This window comes from Pseudophryne corroboree, chromosome 6 (assembly GCF_028390025.1).
Source record: "Pseudophryne corroboree isolate aPseCor3 chromosome 6, aPseCor3.hap2, whole genome shotgun sequence".
Taxonomy (NCBI): Eukaryota; Metazoa; Chordata; class Amphibia; order Anura; family Myobatrachidae; genus Pseudophryne; species Pseudophryne corroboree.
Window position 1 is genome coordinate 842326956 of NC_086449.1, and position 26203 is coordinate 842353158.

The 26203-nt window shown below is 50.3% G+C and overlaps 1 protein-coding gene across 2 annotated transcripts in view; it reads right to left on the reverse strand.

The window, feature by feature from the left end:
* DERA (deoxyribose-phosphate aldolase) overlaps nucleotides 1-26203 on the reverse strand; it is a 339267-nt gene that overhangs the window by 202072 nt on the left and 110992 nt on the right. For both annotated transcript variants that reach the window (XM_063929429.1, XM_063929428.1), the window contains exons 2-3: nucleotides 22652-22749; nucleotides 15758-15905 (exon numbers count right to left, since the gene is read on the reverse strand). In XM_063929429.1, the coding sequence (XP_063785499.1) occupies nucleotides 15758-15905; nucleotides 22652-22749 (246 nt within the window). The remainder of the gene's footprint in view (nucleotides 1-15757; nucleotides 15906-22651; nucleotides 22750-26203) is intronic.

The window sequence follows — 26203 nt, forward strand, 5'->3', positions numbered from 1 at the left end:
TTACTCCTCTATGTCTTATAATTCTCAATACCTTGGTTATGAGAAGCGGAGGAGGGAACACATACACCGACTGTTACACCCACGGTGTTACCAGGACGTCCACAGCTATCGCCTGAAGGTCTCGTGACCTGGCGCAATACCTGTCCCATTTTTTGTTCGGGCGGGACGCCATCATGTCCACCTTTGGTCTTTCCCAACGGTTCACAATCATGCGGAAAACTTCCCGATGAAGTTCCCACTCTCCCGGGTGGAGGTCGTGCCTGCTGAGGAAGTCTGCTTCCCAGTCGTCCACTCCCGGAATGAACACTGCTGACAGTGTTATCACATGATTTTCCGCCTAGCGAAAAATCCTTGCAGTTTTGCCACTGCCCTCCTGCTTCTTGTGCCGCCCTTTCTGTTTACGTGGGCGACTGCCGTGATGTTATCCCACTGGATCAATACCGGCTGACCTTGAAGCAGAGGTCTTGCTAAGCTTAGAGCATTATAAATTTGCTCTTAGATCCAGTATATTTATGTGGAGAGAATTCTCCAGACTTGATCACACTCCTTGTGTGACTGCTCCCCAGCCTCTCAGGCTGGCCTCCGTGGTCACGAGCATCCAATCCTGAATGCCGAATCTGCGGCCCTCTAGAAGATGAGCACTCTGTAATCACCACAGGAGAGACACCCTTGTCCTTGGATATAGGGTTATCCGCTGATGCATCTGAAGATGCGATCCGGACCATTTGTCCAGCAGATCCCACTGAAGAGTTCTTGCGTGAAATCTGCCGAATGGAAGCGCTTCGTAATAAGCCACCATTTTTACCAGGACTCTTGTGCAATGATGCACTGACACTTTTCCTGGTTTTAGGAGGATCCCGATTAGCTCGGATAACTCCCTGGCTTTCTCCTCTGGGAGAAACACCTTTTCCTGGACTGTGTCCAGAATCATCCCTAGGACCAGCAGACGTGTCGTCGGAACAACTGCGGTTTTGGAATATTTAGAATCCACCCGTGCTGTCGTAGAACTACTTGAGATAGTGCTACTCCGACCTCCAACTGTTCTCTGGACCTTGTTCTTATCAGGAGGTCGTCCATTTTCTTTGAAGACGAATCCTCCTTTCGGTCATTACCTTGGTAAGGACCCGGGGTGCCTTGGACAATCCAACGGCATCGTCTTGAAACTGATAGTGACAGTTCTGTACCACGAACCTGAGGTACCCTTGGTGAGAAAGGCAAATTTTGGGACATGGAGGTAAGCATCCCTGATGTCCCGGGACACCATCTAGTCCCCTTGTTCTTTGCTATCACTGCTCTGAGTGACTCCATCTGGATTTGAACCCTTGTAAGTGTTCAAATTTTTCAGATTTAGAATAGGTCTCACCTAGCCTTCAGTACCACCATATAGTGTGGAGTAATACCCCTTTCCTTGTTGTCGGAGGGGTAATTTTATTATCACCTGCTGGGAATACAGCTTGTGAATTGTTTTCAATACTGCCTCCCTGTCGGAGGGAGACATTGGTACAGCAGACTACAGGAACCTGCGAGGGGGGAAACCTCTCGACATTCCAATCTGTACCCCTTGGATACTACTTGTAGGATCCAGGGGTCCTGTACGGTCCCAGCGTCATGCTGAGAACTTGGTAGAAGCGGTGGAAGGCTTCTGTTCCTGGGAATGGGCTGCCTGCTGCAGTCTTCTTCCCTTTCCTCTATCCCTGGGCAGATATGACTCTTATAGGGACGAAAGGACTGAGGCTGAAAAGACGGTGTCTTTTTCTGCAGAGATGTGACTTAGGGTAAAAAACGGTGGATTTTCCAGCAGTTGCCCTGGCCACCAGGTCCCATGGACCGACCCCAAATAACTCCTCCCCTTTATACGGCAATACATCTTTGTGCCGTTTGGAATCTGCATCACCTGACCACTGTCGTGTCCATAAACATCTTCTTGCAGATATGGACATCGCATTTACTCTTGATGCCAGAGTGCAAATATCCCTCTGCGCATCTCGCATATATAGAAATGCATCCTTTAAATGCTCTATAGTCAATAAAATACTGTCCCTGTCAAAGGTATCAATATTTTTAGTCAGGGAATCCGACCAAGCCACCCCAGCTCTGCACATCCAGGCTGAGGCGATCGCTGGTCGCAGTATAACACCAGCATGTGTGTGTATACTTTTTAGGATATTTTTCAGCCTCCTATCAGCTGGCTCCTTAAGTACGGCCCTATCCGTAGATGGTACCGCTACTTGTTCTGATAAGCATGTGAGCGCCTTATCCACCCTGAGGGGTGTTTCCCACCGCGCCTTAACTTCAGGCGGGAAAGGGTATACCGCCAATAATTTTCTATCGGGGGAAACCCACGCATCATCACACACTTCATTTAATTTATCTGATTCAGGAAAAACTACAGGTAGTTTTTTCACCTCACACATAATACCCTTTTTTGTGGTACTTGGAGTATCAGAAATATGTAACACCTCCTTCATTGCCCTTAACGTGTGGCCCTAAAAGAAAATACGTTTGTTTCTTCACCGTCGACACTGAAATCAGTGTCCGTGTCTGGGTCTGTGTCGACCGACTGAGGTAAATGGGCATTTTACAGCCCCTGACGGTGTTTGAGACGCCTGGACAGATACTAATTTGTTCGCCGGCCCTCTCATGTCGTCAACCGGCTTGCAGCGTGTTGACATTGTCACGTAATTTCCATAAATAAGCCATCCATTCCGGTGTCGACTCCCTAGAGAGTGACATCACCATACAGGCAATTTGCTCCGCCTCCTCACCAATATTTTTCTCATACATGTCGACACACACGTACCGACATACAGCACACACATAGGGAATGCTCTGATAGAGGACAGGACCCACTAGCCCTTTGGGGAGACAGAGGGAGAGTTTGCCAGCACACACCAAAACGCTATAATTATCCAGGGACAACCTTTATATAAGTGTTCCTCCCTTATAGCATTTTAATATATATACATATCGCCAAATCAGTGCCCCCCCTCTCTGTTTTAACCCTGTTTCTGTAGTGCAGTGCAGGGGAGAGCATGGGAGCCTTCCCACCAGCCTTTCTGTGAGGGAAAATGGCGCTGTGTGCTGAGGAGAATAGGCCCCGCCCCCTTTTCGGCGGGCTTCTTCTCCGGAGTTTTAGATATCTGGCAGGGGTTAAATACATCCATATAGCCTCAAGGGCTATATGTGATGTATTTTTCGCCATACAGGTATTATACATTGCTGCCCAGGGCGCCCCCCCCCAGCGCCCTGCACCCTCCGTGACCGCTGTGTGAAGTGTGCTGACAACAATGGCGCACAGCTGCAGTGCTGTGCGCTACCTGATGAAGACTGAGAGTCTTCTGCCGCCTGGTTCCGGACCTCTTCATCTTCAGCGTCTGCAAGGGGGGTCGGCGGCGCGGCTCCGGGACGAACCCCAGGGCGAGCCCTGTGTTCCGACTCCCTCTGGAGCTATGTCCAGTAGCCTAAGAATCCAATCCATCCTGCACGCAGGTGAGTTGAAAATCTCTCCCCTAAGTCCCTCGATGCAGTGAGCCTGTTGCCAGCAGGACTCACTGAAAATAAAGAACCTAAAAACTTTTTCTAAGTAACTCTTTAAGAGAGCCACCTAGATTGCACCCTTCTCGGCCGGGCACAAAAACCTAACTGAGGCTTGGAGGAGGGTCATAGGGGGAGGAGCCAGTACACACCATGTGATCCTAAAAGCTTGCTTTTGTGCCCTGTCTCCTGCGGAGCCGCTATTCCCCATGGTCCTGACGGAGTCCCCAGCATCCACTAGGACGTTAGAGAAAGGCATTTGGGAGATGTCTCTATTGCTTGATTGGCCAAGGCTGCAGTTATTCCTGCCAACAATGCAACAATGTCCATCTTGTCCAGAAAAGGTTTGCCCTGATCTCTGACGTGCAGGATCTGGTCTACACTCAGCCTACGCATCAGATCTACTGGATTTAGATCTGGTCTTCCCTCTGGAAGTCCCGTGTGAACCTTGCAGTGGAGATTCCTCACTGGGAACGTCTCAGTCATGCTAACCACTGCTTGGGCCAGGAAGGTGTCTGGATCAACAGCCTTGTCTTGCCAGTAGCCTCTCTTGATCTTCCATACTGAGTGTGGTTCGGGAGGTTCCCCTAGTTCCAGCAATCTTCTACATCTCCTGTATGTGGTGCCGACCTTGTGGATTGACCTCGTCTGTACTTCGGCTGCGCACCAGACTGAAAGCTATTGATGGTGTATGATGCTGGCCTCCATACACTCTACCGCACAGAAGATCTCCGTCACCATATGTTCTTGCTGATAAGCTGGTGCCAGATTCCATGAGCGCTAGCTCTACTCATGCGGTGAGTGCTCCTTGGGCAGCGTGTGCTCTAGACAAGCAACTTTCCAGAGCGGGAACCTGCTCCACTATGTCCATATTTACCAGGTTCCACTCACTTCATACCCCTGTTCCAGAGATGCCAGTTGTGGGCATACAGCTTTTCTGGAGCATACTCCCACTCTCCAGGAGGACATCGGGCCCCTCCCTGACTGGTGACTGGCGTTCTGGTCATGTGTGTTACATGTAGTACATCTGGGGACATCGGGCGTCCTCCCTGACTGGTCACTGGCGTTCTGGTCATGTGTGTTACATGTAGTACATCTGGGGACATCGGGCGTCCTCCCTGACTGGTCACTGGTGTTCTGGTCATGTGTGTTACATGTAGTACATCTGAGGACATCGGGCGTCCTCCCTGACTGGTCACTGGCGTTCTGGTCATGTGTGTTACATGTAGTACATCTGGGGACATAGGGCGTCCTCCCTGACTGGCGTTCTGGTCATGTGTGTTACATGTAGTACATCTGGGGACATAGGGCGTCCTCCCTGACTGGTCACTGGCGTTCTGGTCATGTGTGTTACATGTAGTACATCTGGGGACATCGGGCGTCCTCCATGACTGGTCACTGGCGTTCTGGTCATGTGTGTTACATGTAGTACATCTGAGGACATCGGGCGTCCTCCCTGACTGGTCACCGGCGTTCTGGTCATGTGTGTTACATGTAGTACATCTGGGGACATCGGACCCCCTCCCTGACTGGTCACTGGCGTTCTGGTCATGTGTGTTACATGTAGTACATCTGGGGACATCGGACCCCCTCCCTGACTGGTCACTGGCGTTCTGGTCATGTGTGTTACATGTAGTACATCTGGGGACATAGGGCGTCCTCCCTGACTGGCGTTCTGGTCATGTGTGTTACATGTAGTACATCTGGGGACATCGGGCGTCCTCCCTGACTGGTGACTGGCGTTCTGGTCATGTGTGTTACATGTAGTACATCTGAGGACATCGGACGTCCTCCTTGACTGGTCACCGGCGTTCTGGTCATGTGTGTTACATGTAGTACATCTGGGGACATCGGGCGTCCTCCTTGACTGGTCACCGGCGTTCTGGTCATGTGTGTTACATGTAGTACATCTGGGGACATCGGGCGTCCTCCCTGACTGGTGACTGGCGTTCTGGTCATGTGTGTTACATGTAGTACACCTGAGGACATCGGGCGTCCTCCTTGACTGGTCACCGGCGTTCTGGTCATGTGTGTTACATGTAGTACATCTGGGGACATCGGGCGTCCTCCTTGACTGGTCACCGGCGTTCTGGTCATGTGTGTTACATGTAGTACATCTGGGGACATAGGGCGTCCTCCTTGACTGGTCACATGCGTTCTGGTCATGTGTGTTACATGTACTACATCTGGGGACATCGGACCCCCTCCCTGACTGGTCACCGGCGTTCTGGTCACGTGTGTTACATGTAGTACATCTGGGGACACCGGCGGCCTCCCTGACTGGTCACTGGCGTTCTGGTCATGTGTGTTACATATAGTACATCTGGGGACATCGGGCCCCCTCCCTGACTGGTCACCGGCGTTCTGGTCATGTGTGTTACATGTAGTACATCTGGGTACATCGGGCCCCCTCCCTGACTGGTCACTGGCGTTCTGGTCATGTGTGTTACATGTAGTACATCTGGGGACATAGGGCGTCCTCCCTGACTGGTCACCGGCGTTCTGCTCATGTGTGTTACATGTAGTACATCTGGGGACATCGGGCCCCCTCCCTGACTGGTCACTGGCGTTCTGGTCATGTGTGTTACATGTAGTACATCTGGGGACATCGGGCCCCCTCACTGACTGGTCACCGGCGTTCTGGTCATGTGTGTTACATGTAGTACATCTGGGGACATCGGGCCCCCTCCCTGACTGGTCACCGGCGTTCTGGTCATGTGTGTTACATGTAGTACATCTGGGGACATAGGACCCCCTCCCTGACTGGTGACTGGCGTTCTGGTCATGTGTGTTACATGTAGTACATCTGGGGACATCGGGCCCCCTCCCTGACTGGTCACTGGCGTTCTGGTCATGTGTGTTACATGTAGTACATCTGGGGACATAGGACCCCCTCCCTGACTGGTCACTGGCGTTCTGGTCATGTGTGTTACATGTAGTACATCTGGGGACATAGGACCCCCTCCCTGACTGGTGACAGGCGTTCTGGTCATGTGTGTTACATGTAGTACATCTGGGGACATCGGGCGTCCTCCCTGACTGGTCACTGGCGTTCTGGTCATGTGTGTTACATGTAGTACATCTGGGTACATAGGGCATCCTCCCTGACTGGTCACCGGCGTTCTGGTCATGTGTGTTATATGTAGTACATCTGGGGACATCGGGCGTCCTCCCTGACTGGTCACCGGCGTTCTGGTCATGTGTGTTACATGTAGTACATCTGGGGACATCGGGCCCCCTCCCTGACTGGTCACCGGCGTTCTGGTCATGTGTGTTACATGTAGTACATCTGGGGACATCGGGCCCCCTCCCTGACTGGTCACCGGCGTTCTGGTCATGTGTGTTACATGTAGTACATCTGGGGACATAGGACCCCCTCCCTGACTGGTCACTGGCGTTCTGGTCATGTGAGTTACATGTAGTATATCTGGGGACATCGGGCGTCCTCCCTGACTGGTCACCGGCGTTCTGGTCATGTGTGTTACATGTAGTACATCTGGGGACATAGGACCCCCTCCCTGACTGGTCACTGGCGTTCTGGTCATGTGTGTTACATGTAGTATATCTGGGGACATAGGGCGTCCTCCCTGACTGGTCACTGGCGTTCTGGTCATGTGTGTTACATGTAGTACATCTGAGGACATCGGGCGTCCTCCCTGACTGGTCACTGGCGTTCTGGTCATGTGTGTTACATGTAGTACATCTGGGGACATCGGGCCCCTCCCTGACTGGTCACTGGCGTTCTGGTCATGTGTGTTACATGTAGTACATCTGGGGACATAGGACCCCCTCCCTGACTGGTCACTGGCGTTCTGGTCATGTGTGTTACATGTAGTATATCTGGGGACATCGGGCGTCCTCCCTGACTGGTGACTGGCGTTCTGGTCATGTGTGTTACATGTAGTACATCTGGGGACATCGGGCCCCCTCCCTGACTGGTCACTGGCGTTCTGGTCATGTGTGTTACATGTAGTACATCTGGGGACATAGGACCCCCTCCCTGACTGGTCACTGGCGTTCTGGTCATGTGTGTTACATGTAGTATATCTGGGGACATAGGGCGTCCTCCCTGACTGGTCACTGGCGTTCTGGTCATGTGTGTTACATGTAGTACATCTGAGGACATCCGGCGTCCTCCCTGACTGGTCACTGGCGTTCTGGTCATGTGTGTTACATGTAGTACATCTGGGGACATCGGGCCCCTCCCTGACTGGTCACTGGCGTTCTGGTCATGTGTGTTACATGTAGTACATCTGGGGACATCGGGCCCCTCCCTGACTGGTCACTGGCGTTCTGATCATGTGTGTTACATGTAGTACATCTGGGGACATAGGGCGTCCTCCCTGACTGGTCACCGGCGTTCTGCTCATGTGTGTTACATGTAGTACATCTGGGGACATAGGGCGTCCTCCCTGACTGGTCACCGGCGTTCTGATCATGTGTGTTACATGTAGTACATCTGGGGACATCGGGCGTCCTCCCTGACTGGTCACTGGCGTTCTGGTCATGTGTGTTACATGTAGTACATCTGGGGACATCGGGCCCCTCCCTGACTGGTCACTGGCGTTCTGGTCATGTGTGTTACATGTAGTACATCTGGGGACATCGGGCCCCCTCCCTGACTGGTCACTGGCGTTCTGGTCATGTGTGTTACATGTAGTACATCTGGGGACATCGGGCCCCCTCCCTGACTGGTCACTGGCGTTCTGGTTATGTGTGTTACATGTAGTACATCTGGGGACATAGGACCCCCTCCCTGACTGGTCACTGGCGTTCTGGTCATGTGTGTTACATGTAGTACATCTGGGGACATAGGGCGTCCTCCCTGACTGGTCACCGGCGTTCTGATCATGTGTGTTACATGTAGTACATCTGGGGACATAGAGCGTCCTCCCTGACTGGTGTTCTGGTCATGTGTGTTACATGTAGTACATCTGGGGACATAGGACCCCCTCCCTGACTGGTCACTGGCGTTCTGGTCATGTGTGTTACATGTAGTACATCTGGGGACATAGGGCCCCCTCACTGACTGGTCACCGGCGTTCTGGTCATGTGTGTTACATGTAGTACATCTGGGGACATCGGGCCCCTCCCTGACTGGTCACCGGCGTTCTGGTCATGTGTGTTACATGTAGTACATCTGGGGACATAGGGCGTCCTCCCTGACTGGTCACCGGCGTTCTGGTCATGTGTGTTACATGTAGTACATCTGGGGACATAGGGCGTCCTCCCTGACTGGTGTTCAGGTCATGTGTGTTACATGTAGTACATCTGGGGACATCGGGCCCCCTCCCTGACTGGTCACTGGCGTTCTGGTCATGTGTGTTACATGTAGTACATCTGGGGACATCGGGCCCCTCCCTGACTGGTCACTGGCGTTCTGGTCATGTGTGTTACATGTAGTACATCTGAGGACATCGGGCCCCCTCCCTGACTGGTCACTGGCATTCTGGTCATGTGTGTTACATGTAGTACATCTGAGGACATCGGGCCCCCTCCCTGACTGGTCACTGGCGTTCTGGTCTTGTGTGTTACATGTAGTACATCTGGGGATATCGGGCCCCTCCCTGACTGGTGACTGGCTTTCTGGTCATGTGTGTTACATGTAGTACATCTGGGGACATCGGGCGTCCTCCCTGACTGGTCACCGGCATTCTGGTCATGTGTGTTACATGTAGTACATCTGGGGACATCGGGCCCCCTCCCTGACTGGTCACTGGCGTTCTGGTCATGTGTGTTACATGTAGTACATCTGGGGATATCGGGCCCCTCCCTGACTGGTCACCGGCGTTCTGTTCATGTGTGTTACATGTAGTACATCTGGGGACATCGGGCGTCCTCCTTGACTGGTCACCGGCGTTCTGGTCATGTGTGTTACATGTAGTACATCTGGGGACATCGGGCCCCCTCCTTGACTGGTCACCGGCGTTCTGGTCATGTGTGTTACATGTAGTACATCTGGGGACATAGGGCGTCCTCCCTGACTGGTCACCGGCGTTCTGGTCATGTGTGTCACATGTAGTACATCTGGGGACATCGGGCCCCTCCCTGACTGGTCACTGGCGTTCTGGTCATGTGTGTTACATGTAGTACATCTGGGGACATCGGGCGTCCTCCCTGACTGGTCACTGGCGTTCTGGTCATGTGTGTTACATGTAGTACATCTGAGGACATCGGGCCCCCTCCCTGACTGGTCACCGGCGTTCTGGTCACGTGTGTTACATGTAGTTCATCTGGGGACATCGGGCGTCCTCCCTGACTGGTGACTGGCGTTCTGGTCATGTGTGTTACATGTAGTACATCTGGGGACATCGGGCCCCCTCCCTGACTGGTCACCGGCATTCTGGTCATGTGTGTTACATGTAGTACATCTGGGGACATCGGGCCCCCTCCCTGACTGGTCACTGGCGTTCTGGTCATGTGTGTTACATGTAGTACATCTGGGGACATCGGGCGTCCTCCCTGACTGGTCACCGGCGTTCTGGTCATGTGTGTTACATGTAGTACATCTGGGGACATAGGACCCCCTCCCTGACTGGTCACTGGCGTTCTGGTCATGTGTGTTACATGTAGTACATCTGGGGACATAGGGCGTCCTCCCTGACTGGTCACTGGCGTTCTGGTCATGTGTGTTACATGTAGTACATCTGGGGACATCGGGCCCCTCCCTGACTGGTCACTGGCGTTCTGGTCATGTGTGTTACATGTAGTACATCTGGGGACATCGGGCCCCTCCCTGACTGGTCACTGGCGTTCTGGTCATGTGTGTTACATGTAGTACATCTGGGGACATAGGACCCCCTCCCTGACTGGTCACTGGCGTTCTGGTCATGTGTGTTACATGTAGTACATCTGGGGACATAGGGCGTCCTCCCTGACTGGTCACTGGCGTTCTGCTCATGTGTGTTACATGTAGTACATCTGGGGACATCGGGCCCCTCCCTGACTGGTCACTGGCGTTCTGGTCATGTGTGTTACATGTAGTACATCTGGGGACATAGGACCCCCTCCCTGACTGGTCACTGGCGTTCTGGTCATGTGTGTTACATGTAGTACATCTGGGGACATAGGGCGTCCTCCCTGACTGGTCACCGGCGTTCTGCTCATGTGTGTTACATGTAGTACATCTGGGGACATCGGGCCCCCTCACTGACTGGTCACCGGCGTTCTGGTCATGTGTGTTACATGTAGTACATCTGGGGACATAGGGCGTCCTCCCTGACTGGTCACCGGCGTTCTGGTCATGTGTGTTACATGTAGTACATCTGGGGACATAGGGCGTCCTCCCTGACTGGTCACTGGCGTTCTGGTCATGTGTGTTACATGTAGTACATCTGGGGACATAGGGAGTCCTCCCTGACTGGTCACTGGCGTTCTGGTCATGTGTGTTACATGTAGTACATCTGGGGACATAGGGCGTCCTCCCTGACTGGTGACTGGCGTTCTGGTCATGTGTGTTACATGTAGTACATCTGGGGACATCGGGCCCCTCCCTGACTGGTCACTGGCGTTCTGGTCATGTGTGTTACATGTAGTACATCTGGGGACATCGGGCCCCTCCCTGACTGGTCACTGGCGTTCTGGTCATGTGTGTTACATGTAGTACATCTGAGGACATCGGGCGTCCTCCTTGACTGGTCACCGGCGTTCTGGTCATGTGTGTTACATGTAGTACATCTGGGGACATCGGGCGTCCTCCTTGACTGGTCACCGGCGTTCTAGTCATGTGTGTTACATGTAGTACATCTGGGGACATCGGGCCCCTCCTTGACTGGTCACTGGCGTTCTGGTCATGTGTGTTACATGTAGTACATCTGGGGACATCGGGCGTCCTCCCTTACTGGTCACCGGCGTTCTGGTCACGTGTGTTACATGTAGTACATCTGGGGACACCGGCGGCCTCCCTGACTGGTCACTGGCGTTCTGGTCGTGTGTGTTACATATAGTACATCTGGGGACATCGGGCCCCCTCCCTGACTGGTCACCGGCGTTCTGGTCATGTGTGTTACATGTAGTACATCTGGGGACATCGGGCCCCCTCCCTGACTGGTCACTGGCGTTCTGGTCATGTGTGTTACATGTAGTACATCTGGGGACATCGGGCGTCCTCCCTGACTGGTCACCGGCGTTCTGGTCATGTGTGTTACATGTAGTACATCTGGGGACATCGGGCCCCCTCCCTGACTGGTCACCGGCGTTCTGGTCATGTGTGTTACATGTAGTACATCTGGGGACATCGGGCCCCCTCCCTGACTGGTCACTGGCGTTCTGGTCATGTGTGTTACATGTAGTACATCTGGGGACATAGGACCCCCTCCCTGACTGGTCACTGGCGTTCTGGTCATGTGTGTTACATGTAGTACATCTGGGGACATAGGACCCCCTCCCTGACTGGTCACTGGCGTTCTGGTCATGTGTGTTACATGTAGTACATCTGGGGACATAGGACCCCCTCCCTGACTGGTCACTGGCGTTCTGGTCATGTGTGTTACATGTAGTATATCTGGGGACATCGGGCCCCTCCCTGACTGGTCACTGGCGTTCTGGTCATGTGTGTTACATGTAGTGCATCTGGGGACATAGGACCCCCTCCCTGACTGGTCACTGGCGTTCTGGTCATGTGTGTTACATGTAGTACATCTGGGGACATAGGGCGTCCTCCCTGACTGGTCACCGGCGTTCTGCTCATGTGTGTTACATGTAGTACATCTGGGGACATCGGGCCCCCTCACTGACTGGTCACCGGCGTTCTGGTCATGTGTGTTACATGTAGTACATCTGGGGACATAGGGCGTCCTCCCTGACTGGTCACCGGCGTTCTGCACATGTGAATTACATGATATATATCTGGGGACATAGGGCGTCCTCCCTGACTGGTCACTGGCGTTCTGGTCATGTGTGTTACATGTAGTACATCTGGGGACATCGGGCGTCCTCCCTGACTGGTCACTGGCGTTCTGGTCATGTGTGTTACATGTAGTACATCTGGGGACATCGGGCCCCTCCCTGACTGGTCACTGGCGTTCTGGTCATGTGTGTTACATGTAGTACATCTGGGGACATCGGGCCCCTCCCTGACTGGTCACCGGCGTTCTGGTGACGTGTGTTACATGTAGTACATCTGAGGACATCGGGCGTCCTCCCTGACTGGTCACCGGCGTTCTGGTCATGTGTGTTACATGTAGTACATCTGGGGACATAGGGCGTCCTCCCTGACTGGTCACTGGCGTTCTGGTCATGTGTGTTACATGTAGTACATCTGGGGACATAGGGCGTCCTCCCTGACTGGTCACTGGCGTTCTGGTCATGTGTGTTACATGTAGTACATCTGGGGACATCGGGCGTCCTCCCAGACTGGTCACTGGCGTTCTGGTCATGTGTGTTACATGTAGTACATCTGGGGACATCGGGCCCCTCCCTGACTGGTCACTGGCGTTCTGGTCATGTGTGTTACATGTAGTACATCTGGGGACATAGGGCGTCCTCCCTGACTGGTCACTGGCGTTCTGGTCATGTGTGTTACATGTAGTACATCTGGGGACATCGGGCCCCCTCACTGACTGGTGACTGGCGTTCTGGTCATGTGTGTTACATGTAGTACATCTGGGGACATCGGGCCCCTCTCTGACTGGTCACTGGCGTTCTGGTCATGTGTGTTACATGTAGTACATCTGGGGACATAGGGCGTCCTCCCTGACTGGTCACTGGCGTTCTGGTCATGTGTGTTACATGTAGTACATCTGGGGACATAGGGCGTCCTCCCTAACTGGTCACTGGCGTTCTGGTCATGTGTGTTACATGTAGTACATCTGGGGACATAGGGCGTCCTCCCTGACTGGTGACTGGCGTTCTGGTCACGTGTGTTACTTACATGTAGTACATCTGGGGACATCGGGCCCCTCCCTGACTGGTCACCGGCGTTCTGGTCATGTGTGTTACATGTAGTACATCTGGGGACATCGGGCGTCCTCCCTGACTGGTCACTGGCGTTCTGGTCATGTGTGTTACATGTAGTACATCTGGGGACATAGGGCCCACTCCCTGACTGGTGACTGGCGTTCTGGTCATGTGTGTTACATGTAGTACATCTGGGGACATCGGGCCCCCTCCCTGACTGGTCACCGGCATTCTGGTCATGTGTGTTACATTTAGTACATCTGGGGACATCGGGCCCCCTCCCTGACTGGTCACTGGCGTTCTGGTCATGTGTGTTACATGTAGTACATCTGGGGACATAGGGAGTCCTCCCTGACTGGTCACTGGCGTTCTGGTCATGTGTGTTACATGTAGTACATCTGGGGACATAGGGCGTCCTCCCTGACTGGTCACTGGCGTTCTGGTCATGTGTGTTACATGTAGTACATCTGGGGACATCGGGCCCCTCCCTGACTGGTCACTGGCGTTCTGGTCATGTGTGTTACATGTAGTACATCTGGGGACATCGGGCCCCTCCCTGACTGGTCACTGGCGTTCTGGTCATGTGTGTTACATGTAGTACATCTGGGGACATAGGACCCCCTCCCTGACTGGTCACTGGCGTTCTGGTCATGTGTGTTACATGTAGTACATCTGGGGACATAGGGCGTCCTCCCTGACTGGTCACCGGCGTTCTGGTCATGTGTGTTACATGTAGTACATCTGGGGACATAGGGCGTCCTCCCTGACTGGTCACCGGCGTTCTGGTCATGTGTGTTACATGTAGTACATCTGGGGACATCGGGCCCCCTCACTGACTGGTCACCGGCGTTCTGGTCATGTGTGTTACATGTAGTACATCTGGGGACATAGGGCGTCCTCCCTGACTGGTCACTGGCGTTCTGGTCATGTGTGTTACATATAGTACATCTGGGGACATAGGGCATCCTCCCTGACTGGTCACCGGCGTTCTGGTCATGTGTGTTACATGTAGTACATCTGGGGACATAGGGCGTCCTCCCTGACTGGTCACCGGCGTTCTGGTCATGTGTGTTACATGTAGTACATCTGGGGACATAGGGCCCCCTCCCTGACTGGTCACTGGCGTTCTGGTCATGTGTGTTACATATAGTACATCTGGGGACATAGGGCCCCTTCCCTGACTGGTCACCGGCGTTCTGGTCATGTGTGTTACATGTAGTACATCTGGGGACATCGGACCCCCTCCCTGACTGGTCACCGGCGTTCTGGTCATGTGTGTTACATGTAGTACATCTGGGGACATAGGGCGTCCTCCCTGACTGGTCACCGGCGTTCTGGTCATGTGTGTTACATGTAGTACATCTGGGGACATAGGGCGTCCTCCCTGACTGGTCACTGGCGTTCTGGTCATGTGTGTTACATGTAGTACATCTGGGGACATAGGGCGTCCTCCCTGACTGGTCACTGGCGTTCTGGTCATGTGTGTTACATGTAGTACATCTGGGGACATAGGGCGTCCTCCCTGACTGGTCACTGGCGTTCTGGTCATGTGTGTTACATATAGTACATCTGGGGACATAGGGCATCCTCCCTGACTGGTCACCGGCGTTCTGGTCATGTGTGTTACATGTAGTACATCTGGGGACATCGGACCCCCTCCCTGACTGGTCACCGGCGTTCTGGTCATGTGTGTTGCATGTTTGGTTTCGCCCCGCAGCTTTATTGGAAGGGATAAGATGGGCGCGGAGCTTAGGTAACTCGCGCCATGATAATAAGCCACAATACCAGGATGTACTGCGACCCTTTAGGTCACTTCCCAGCGCCGGCACCATGTTACCCTGTGCTCGCACACACGCCTGTCCTGTCGCGGTTGGGACCGCGTTACTTTGGAGTAAAGAAATGGCTGGGCTCATTATATACCCCGTCATTCATGTGTTGTCAGCATCTAGTAGGAGAGGGGTCTCCATGTATATCCGCACTATGAGGTCCAGACCACCCACTACTCTGTCTGGCCGCTATTCTGGATCTCCAAACTCCCCAGCGAGGGCTGATCCTAGATCACGGCACACACGCTACTAAAGTCATTAAACACGCGTGTCAGCGAGCCCAGACACAGGAACATCTAAAGCTCCTGGTAGACTTTTACATGTTGAAGAACCAATTAATTTCTTTCAAATATCATTTAGTGACGGACGTCACACAGTAACACACAACATCTACAAAACCAATAGCGATTCCCGGACAGAACTCTAAACATAGCGCCAGAAAGCCCCACGCACGCATCTACCGGAGATCTCGTCACGTGTCCATATCACTATATCCCTACCTTGCTCATCCATCCGGACGCTGCGCAGGAGATCCTCTCTGATTGGATGTTTAGCCTTGAAACAGAGTCGGTGGACATTGGATGGTGTGTCATCTCCAGAGAGAGTGGTGAGGTCTATACAAGTGACAGCAGTCAGCAGCCACGCAGCCTAGAGAGACAGACGTCACATTATAGGGAGCACGCAGCCTAGAGAGACAGACGTCACATTATAGGGAGCACGCAGCCTAGAGAGACAGACGTCACATTATAGGGAGCACGCAGCCTAGAGAGACAGACGTCACATTATAGGGAGTATATAGCATGCAGCCTAGAGAGACAGACGTAACATTATAGGGAGCACGCAGCCTAGAGAGACAGACGTAACATTACAGGGAGTATATAGCACGCAGCCTAGAGAGACAGATGTAACATTATAGGGAGTATATAGCACGCAGCCTAGAGATACAGACAGAACATTATAGGGAGTATATAGCACGCAGCCTAGAGAGACAGACGTAACATTACAGGGAGTATATAGCACGCAGCCTAGAGAGACAGACGTAACATTATAGGGAGTATATAGAATGCAGCCTAGAGAGACAGACGTAACATTATAGGGAGTATATAGCACGCAGCCTAGAGATACAGACGTAACATTATAGGGAGTATATAGCACGCAGCCTAGAGAGACAGACGTAACATTATAGGGAGTATATAGCACGCAGCCTAGAGAGACAGATGTAACATTATAGGGAGTATATAGCACGCAGCCTAGAGAGACAGACGTCACATTATAGGGAGTATATAGAATGCAGCCTAGAGAGACAGACGTAACATTATAGGGAGTATATAGCACGCAGCCTAGAGAGACAGACGTCACATTATAGGGAGTATATAGAATGCAGCCTAGAGAGACAGACGTAACATTATAGGGAGTATATAGCATGCAGCCTAGAGAGACAGACGTAACATTATAGGGAGTATATAGCATGCAGCCTAGAGAGACAGACGTAACATTATAGGGAGTATATAGCACGCAGCCTAGAGAGACAGACGTAACATTATAGGGAGTATATAGCATGCAGCCTAGAGAGACAGACAGAACATTATAGGGAGTATATAGCATGCAGCCTAGAGAGACAGACGTCACATTATAGGGAGTTTATAGCACGCAGCCTAGAGAGACAGACGTAACATTATAGGGAGTATATAGCACGCGGCCTAGAGAGACAGACGTAACATTATAGGGAGTATATAGCACGCAGCCTAGAGAGACAGACGTAACATTATAGGGAGTATATAGCACGCAGCCTAGAGAGACAGATGTAACATTATAGGGAGTATATAGCACGCAGCCTAGAGAGACAGACGTCACATTATAGGGAGTTTATAGCACGCAGCCTAGAGAGACAGACGTAACATTATAGGGAGTATATAGCACGCGGCCTAGAGAGACAGACGTAACATTATAGGGAGTATATAGCACGCAGCCTAGAGAGACAGACGTAACATTATAGGGAGTATATAGCACGCGGCCTAGAGAGACAGACGTAACATTATAGGGAGTATATAGCACGCAGCCTAGAGAGACAGACGTAACATTATAGGGAGTATATAGCACGCAGCCTAGAGAGACAGATGTAACATTATAGGGAGTATATAGCACGCAGCCTAGAGAGACAGACGTCACATTATAGGGAGTTTATAGCACGCAGCCTAGAGAGACAGACGTAACATTATAGGGAGTATATAGCACGCGGCCTAGAGAGACAGACGTAACATTATAGGGAGTATATAGCACGCAGCCTAGAGAGACAGACGTAACATTATAGGGAGTATATAGCACGCAGCCTAGAGAGACAGACGTAACATTATAGGGAGTTTATAGCACGCAGCCTAGAGAGACAGACGTAACATTATAGGGAGTATATAGCACGCAGCCTAGAGAGACAGATGTAACATTATAGGGAGTATATAGCATGCAGCCTAGAGAGACAGACGTAACATTACAGGGAGTATATAGCACGCAGCCTAGAGAGACAGACAGAACATTATAGGGAGTATATAGCACGCAGCCTAGAGAGACAGATTTCACATTATAGGGAGTATATAGCACGCAGCCTAGAGAGACAGACGTAACATTATAGGGAGTATATAGCACGCAGCCTAGAGAGACAGACGTAACATTATAGGGAGTATATAGCACGCAGCCTAGAGAGACAGACAGAACATTATAGGGAGTATATAGCACGCAGCCTAAAGAGACAGACAGAACATTATAGGGAGTATATAGCACGCAGCCTAGAGAGACAGACAGAACATTATAGGGAGTATATAGCACGCAGCCTAGAGAGACAGACAGAACATTATAGGGAGTATATAGCACGCAGCCTAGAGAGACAGACGTAACATTATAGGGAGTATATAGCACGCTGCCTAGAGAGACAGACGTAACATTATAGGGAGTATATAGCACGCAGCCTAGAGAGACAGACAGAACATTATAGGGAGTATATAGCACGCAGCCTAGAGAGACAGACAGAACATTATAGGGAGTATATAGCACGCAGCCTAGAGAGACAGACAGAACATTATAGGGAGTATATAGCACGCAGCCTAGAGAGACAGACAGAACATTATAGGGAGTATATAGCATGCAGCCTAGAGAGACAGACAGAACATTATAGGGAGTATATAGCACGCAGCCTAGAGAGACAGACGTCACATTATAGGGAGTTTATAGCACGCAGCCTAGAGAGACAGACGTAACATTATAGGGAGTATATAGCACGCGGCCTAGAGAGACAGACGTAACATTATAGGGAGTATATAGCACGCAGCCTAGAGAGACAGACGTAACATTATAGGGAGTATATAGCACGCAGCCTAGAGAGACAGATGTAACATTATAGGGAGTATATAGCACGCAGCCTAGAGAGACAGACGTCACATTATAGGGAGTTTATAGCACGCAGCCTAGAGAGACAGACGTAACATTATAGGGAGTATATAGCACGCGGCCTAGAGAGACAGACGTAACATTATAGGGAGTATATAGCACGCAGCCTAGAGAGACAGACGTAACATTATAGGGAGTATATAGCACGCAGCCTAGAGAGACAGACGTAACATTATAGGGAGTTTATAGCACGCAGCCTAGAGAGACAGACGTAACATTACAGGGAGTATATAGCACGCAGCCTAGAGAGACAGACAGAACATTATAGGGAGTATATAGCACGCAGCCTAGAGAGACAGATTTCACATTATAGGGAGTATATAGCACGCAGCCTAGAGAGACAGACGTAACATTATAGGGAGTATATAGCACGCAGCCTAGAGAGACAGACGTAACATTATAGGGAGTATATAGCACGCTGCCTAGAGAGACAGACGTAACATTATAGGGAGTATATAGCACGCAGCCTAGAGAGACAGACAGAACATTATAGGGAGTATATAGCACGCAGCCTAGAGAGACAGACAGAACATTATAGGGAGTATATAGCACGCAGCCTAGAGAGACAGACGTAACATTATAGGGAGTATATAGCATGCAGCCTAGAGAGACAGACGTAACATTATAGGGAGTATATAGCATGCAGCCTAGAGAGACAGACGTAACATTATAGGGAGTATATAGCACGCAGCCTAGAGAGACAGACAGAACATTATAGGGAGTATATAGCACGCAGCCTAGAGAGACAGACAGAACATTATAGGGAGTATATAGCACGCAGCCTAGAGAGACAGACAGAACATTATAGGGAGTATATAGCACGCAGCCTAGAGAGACAGACAGAACATTATAGGGAGTATATAGCATGCAGCCTAGAGAGACAGACAGAACATTATAGGGAGTATATAGCATGCAGCCTAGAGAGACAGACAGAACATTATAGGGAGTTTATAGCACGCAGCCTAGAGAGACAGACGTAACATTATAGGGAGTATATAGCACGCGGCCTAGAGAGACAGACGTAACATTATAGGGAGTATATAGCACGCAGCCTAGAGAGACAGACGTAACATTATAGGGAGTATATAGCACGCAGCCTAGAGAGACAGATGTAACATTATAGGGAGTATATAGCACGCAGCCTAGAGAGACAGACGTCACATTATAGGGAGTTTATAGCACGCAGCCTAGAGAGACAGACGTAACATTATAGGGAGTATATAGCACGCGGCCTAGAGAGACAGACGTAACATTATAGGGAGTATATAGCACGCAGCCTAGAGAGACAGACGTAACATTATAGGGAGTATATAGCACGCAGCCTAGAGAGACAGACGTAACATTATAGGGAGTTTATAGCACGCAGCCTAGAGAGACAGACGTAACATTACAGGGAGTATATAGCACGCAGCCTAGAGAGACAGACAGAACATTATAGGGAGTATATAGCACGCAGCCTAGAGAGACAGATTTCACATTATAGGGAGTATATAGCACGCAGCCTAGAGAGACAGACGTAACATTATAGGGAGTATATAGCACGCAGCCTAGAGAGACAGACGTAACATTATAGGGAGTATATAGCACGCTGCCTAGAGAGACAGACGTAACATTATAGGGAGTATATAGCACGCAGCCTAGAGAGACAGACAGAACATTATAGGGAGTATATAGCACGCAGCCTAGAGAGACAGACAGAACATTATAGGGAGTATATAGCACGCAGCCTAGAGAGACAGACGTAACATTATAGGGAGTATATAGCATGCAGCCTAGAGAGACAGACGTAACATTATAGGGAGTATATAGCACGCAGCCTAGAGAGACAGACGTAACATTATAGGGAGTATATAGCACGCAGCCTAGAGAGACAGACGTAACATTATAGGGAGTATATAGCACGCAGCCTAGAGAGACAGACAGAACATTATAGGGAGTATATAGCACGCAGCCTAGAGAGACAGACAGAACATTATAGGGAGTATATAGCACGCAGCCTAGAGAGACAGACAGAACATTATAGGGAGTATATAGCACGCAGCCTAGAGAGACAGACAGAACATTATAGGGAGTATATAGCATGCAGCCTAGAGAGACAGACAGAACATTATAGGGAGTATATAGCACGCAGCCTAGAGAGACAGACGTCACATTATAGGGAGTTTATAGCACGCAGCCTAGAGAGACAGACGTAACATTATAGGGAGTATATAGCACGCGGCCTAGAGAGACAGACGTAACATTATAGGGAGTATATAGCACGCAGCCTAGAGAGACAGACGTAACATTATAGGGAGTATATAGCACGCAGCCTAGAGAGACAGATGTAACATTATAGGGAGTATATAGCACGCAGCCTAGAGAGACAGACGTCACATTATAGGGAGTTTATAGCACGCAGCCTAGAGAGACAGACGTAACATTATAGGGAGTATATAGCACGCGGCCTAGAGAGACAGACGTAACATTATAGGGAGTATATAGCACGCAGCCTAGAGAGACAGACGTAACATTATAGGGAGTATATAGCACGCAGCCTAGAGAGACAGACGTAACATTATAGGGAGTTTATAGCACGCAGCCTAGAGAGACAGACGTAACATTACAGGGAGTATATAGCACGCAGCCTAGAGAGACAGACAGAACATTATAGGGAGTATATAGCACGCAGCCTAGAGAGACAGATTTCACATTATAGGGAGTATATAGCACGCAGCCTAGAGAGACAGACGTAACATTATAGGGAGTATATAGCACGCAGCCTAGAGAGACAGACGTAACATTATAGGGAGTATATAGCACGCTGCCTAGAGAGACAGACGTAACATTATAGGGAGTATATAGCACGCAGCCTAGAGAGACAGACAGAACATTATAGGGAGTATATAGCACGCAGCCTAGAGAGACAGACAGAACATTATAGGGAGTATATAGCACGCAGCCTAGAGAGACAGACGTAACATTATAGGGAGTATATAGCATGCAGCCTAGAGAGACAGACGTAACATTATAGGGAGTATATAGCATGCAGCCTAGAGAGACAGACGTAACATTATAGGGAGTATATAGCACGCAGCCTAGAGAGACAGACAGAACATTATAGGGAGTATATAGCACGCAGCCTAAAGAGACAGACAGAACATTATAGGGAGTATATAGCACGCAGCCTAGAGAGACAGACAGAACATTATAGGGAGTATATAGCACGCAGCCTAGAGAGACAGACAGAACATTATAGGGAGTATATAGCACGCAGCCTAGAGAGACAGACAGAACATTACAGGGAGTATATAGCACGCAGCCTAGAGAGACAGACAGAACATTATAGGGAGTATATAGCATGCAGCCTAGAGACAGACGTAACATTATAGGGAGTATATAGCATGCAGCCTAGAGAGACAGACGTAACATTATAGGGAGTATATAGCATGCAGCCTAGAGAGACAGACTTAACATTATAGGGAGTATATAGCACGCGGCCTAGAGAGACAGACGTAACATTATAGGGAGTATATAGCACGCGGCCTAGAGAGACAGACGTAACATTATAGGGAGTATATAGCTCGCATGTCAGGTTGGTTACGCATTATTCCAGGTGTTGCTGCACAAGGCACAAATCATCATGATTATTTTTGGAAACCCTCCAAATTGGGGAGTTTAGAAAGAAAATACTAATTCAATCTCATCTAATTTATTTACCACAACCTGGAAACGATTTACTTTGTTCTGAACTCCTTGGGGTAGATTTACTAAATCATAGCATTGTGTTCTGCTGGAGAAAGAGCGCTATATAATATTATAATATACTTTATTATTATAGTCTAGGGATCGTTTCTGTATTGCATCCTAAGGACAGGCCGAATATGATGGGTTGCTATGGGCAACAGCAATACTTCATTTTCAGAAGCTTTAGTAAATCTACTAATTGGGTGATGGAGTGAGACTTTATTCCCCACCTGAAAGTCTTTCTTGACGGTCCTCCGGCTCTGAATCTGCTCTGCTCGCCTGAGGACGGCCGGGTGATTGACCCCAACTCTCGAGATCCAACCAAGATCTAAAAGGAGAATTCATTTCACAATCAGCAAAAATGTTTCCGCACTCCCAAAATATGTCGCTATCTAGAAAACGAACGCCATATTCTTATACGACAATGACAGGCAGTGGTCACTTTAGGATTTTTTTTAAGGCAGGGTGCTGATCACTGAGGAGGGCACATTTTAATTTTGAAGGGCACATTTTTGGTGTGACGCTTTGCGCACAAAGCATAGCGCATATGTTTATAGTTGTTAAAGATATATTTTCCCCTTAGTGTATCATATACGAATACATACATATAGGACACCCATGTAACACCCAACATCTGTACTGAGAAAAAATAAGATTTTAAACCTACCGGTAAATCTTTTTCTCCTAGTCCGTAGAGGATGCTGGGGACTCCGTAAGGACCATGGGGTATAGACGGGCTCCGCAGGAGACATGGGCACTCTAAAGACTTTAGGATAGAATGGGTGTGCACTGGCTCCTCCCTCTATGCCCCTCCTCCAGACCTCAGTTAGAGAACTGTGCCCAGAGGAGACGGACAGTACGAGGAAAAGATTTTTGTTAATCTAAGGGCAAGATTCACACCAGCCCACACCATCCACACTGTATAACCTGGAATATACGCAACCAGTAAACAGTATGAACAAAACAGGATCAGCTAACGACTGATCCCAACTGTAACATAACCCTTATGTAAGCAACAACTATATACAAGTCTTGCAGATGTAGTCCGCACTGGGACGGGTGCCCAGCATCCTCTACGGACTAGGAGAAAAAGATTTACCGGTAGGTTTAAAATCTTATTTTCTCTTACGTCCTAGAGGATGCTGGGGACTCCGTAAGGACCATGGGGATTATACCAAAGCTCCAAAACGGGCGGGAGAGTGCGGATGACTCTGCAGCACCGATTGAGCAAACATGAGGTCCTCGTCAGCCAGGGTATCAAACTTGTAGAATTTTGCAAAAGTGTTTGTACCCGACCAAGTAGCCGCTCAGCAAAGCTGTAAAGCCGAGACGCCTCGGGCAGCCGCCCAAGAAGAGGCCACCTTCCTTGTGGAATGGGTCTTTACCGAATTTGGTACCGGCAATCCAGCCGTAGAATGATCCTGCTGAATCGTGTTACAGATCAAGCGAGCAATAGCCTGCTTCGAAGCAGGAGCGCCAACCTTGTTGGCCGCATACAGGACAAACAGAGCCTCTGTTTTCCTAATCCGAGCCGTCCTGGCTACATACATTTTTAAGGCCCCGACCACATCAAGGGATTTGGAATCCTGCAAGTCTCCCGTAGCCACAGGCACCACAATAGGCTGGTTCATATGAAACGATGACACCACCTTAGGTAAAAATTGAGGACGAGTCCTCAACTCTGCTCTATCCACATGGAAAATGAGATAGGGGCTCTTATGAGACAAGGCCGCCAATTCGGACACCCGCCTCGCAGATGCCAAGGCCAATAACATGACCACCTTCCAGTGAGAAACTTTAACTCAACCGTTTGAAGAGGCTCAAACCAGTGAGATTTTAGGAACTGTAACACCCCGTTAAGGTCCCATGGTGCCACTGGGGGCACAAAAGGAGGCTGGATGTGTAGCACTCCCTTTACAAAAGTCTGGACTTCTGGGAGAGAAACCAATTCTTTCTGGAAGAATATAGATAGGACCGAAATCTGTACCTTAATGGAGCCTAACTTTAGGCCCATATCCACTCCTGTCTGTAGAAAGTGGAGAAACCGGCTCAAATGGAAATCTTCCGTAGGGGCATTCTTGGCTTCACACCAAGAAACATACTTCCTCCAGATACGGTGATAATGTTTCGCCGTCTCCTCTTTCCTAGCCTTAATCAGAGTAGGGATGACTTCTTCCGGAATACCCTTCCCAGCTAGGATTCGGTGTTCAACCGCCATGCCGTCAAACGTAACTGCGGTAAGTCTTGGAACACGCAGGGCCCCTGCTGCAACAGGTCCTCCCTGAGAGGAAGAGGCCAAGGATCTTCTGTGAAGCAGTTCCTGAAGATCTGAATACCAGGCCCTTCGAGGCCAATCTGGAACAATGAGTATTGTCTGCACTCTTTTTCGTCTTATGATTCTCATTATTTTTGAGATGAGAGGGAGAGGAGGGAACACATAGACCGACTGAAACATCCATGGTGTCACCAGGACGTCCACCGCTACTTCCTGAGGGCCCCTTGACCTGGCACAATACCTCCGAAGCTTCTTGTTGAGGCGTGACGCCATCATGTCTATTTGATGAAGTCCCCACCTCCTGGATGGAGATCGTGTCTGCTGAGGAAGTCTGCTTCCCAGTTGTCCACTCCCGGAATGAATACTGCTGACAGAGTGCTTACGTGATTTTCTGCCCAGCGCAAAATCCTGGTGGCTTCCGCCATTGCCACTCTGCTCCTTGTCCCGCCTTGGCGGTTTACATGAGCCACGGCTGTGACGTTTTCTGATTGAATCAGAACCGGTAGGTAGCGAAGAAGATTCTCCGCTTGTCGTAGGCAGTCGTATATGGCCCTCAATTCCAGTATGTTGATGTGTAGACAAGCCTCCTGACTTGACCACAGTCCCCAAAAATTCCTTCCTTGTGTGACTGCTCCCCATCCTCGGAGGCTCGCGTCCGTGGTCACCAGAACCCAGTCCTGAATGCCGAACCTGCGACCCTCTAGAAGGTGAGCACTCTGCAGCCACCACAGGAGAGACACCCTGGCCCTGGGGGACAGGGTTATTTTCTGATGAATTTGAAGGTGGGACCCGGACCACTTGTCCAGAAGGTCCCACTGAAAAGTTCTCGCATGAAACCTGCCGAAGGGGATGGCTTTGTAGGTCGCCACCATTTTCCCCAGTACTCGAGTGCATTGATGTACTGACACTCTTTTCGGTTTTAACAGGTCTCTGACCATGTTCTGGAGTTCCTGGGCTTTTTCCATCGGGAGAAAAACCCTCTTCTGTTCTGTGTCCAGAATCATGCCTAAGAAAGACACCCGAGTCGTTGGAATCAACTGTGACTTTGGTAGATTCAGAATCCAGCCATGCTGCTGCAGCACTCTCAGGGAGAGCAACACGCTTTTCTGCAACTATTCCTTTGATCTCTCTTTTATCAGGAGATCGTCCAAGTACGGGACAATTGTGACTCCTTGCCTGCGCAGGAGCACCATCATGTCCGCCATTACCTTGGAGAACACCCTCGGGGCCGTGGAAAGCCCAAACGGCAACGTCTGAAACCGGTAATGACAGTCCTGTACAGCGAATCTCAGGTACGCCTGATGAGGAGGATATAGGGGTACGTGAAGGTATGCATCCTTTATGTCTAGTGACACCATAAAATCCCCCCTTCCATGCTGGAGATAACCGCCCTGAGCGATTCCATCTTGAACTTGAACCTTCTTAAGTACAGGTTCAGGGATTTTAAATTAAGAATGGGTCTGACCGAGCCATCCAGTTTTGGGACCACAAATAGGGTTGAATAGTA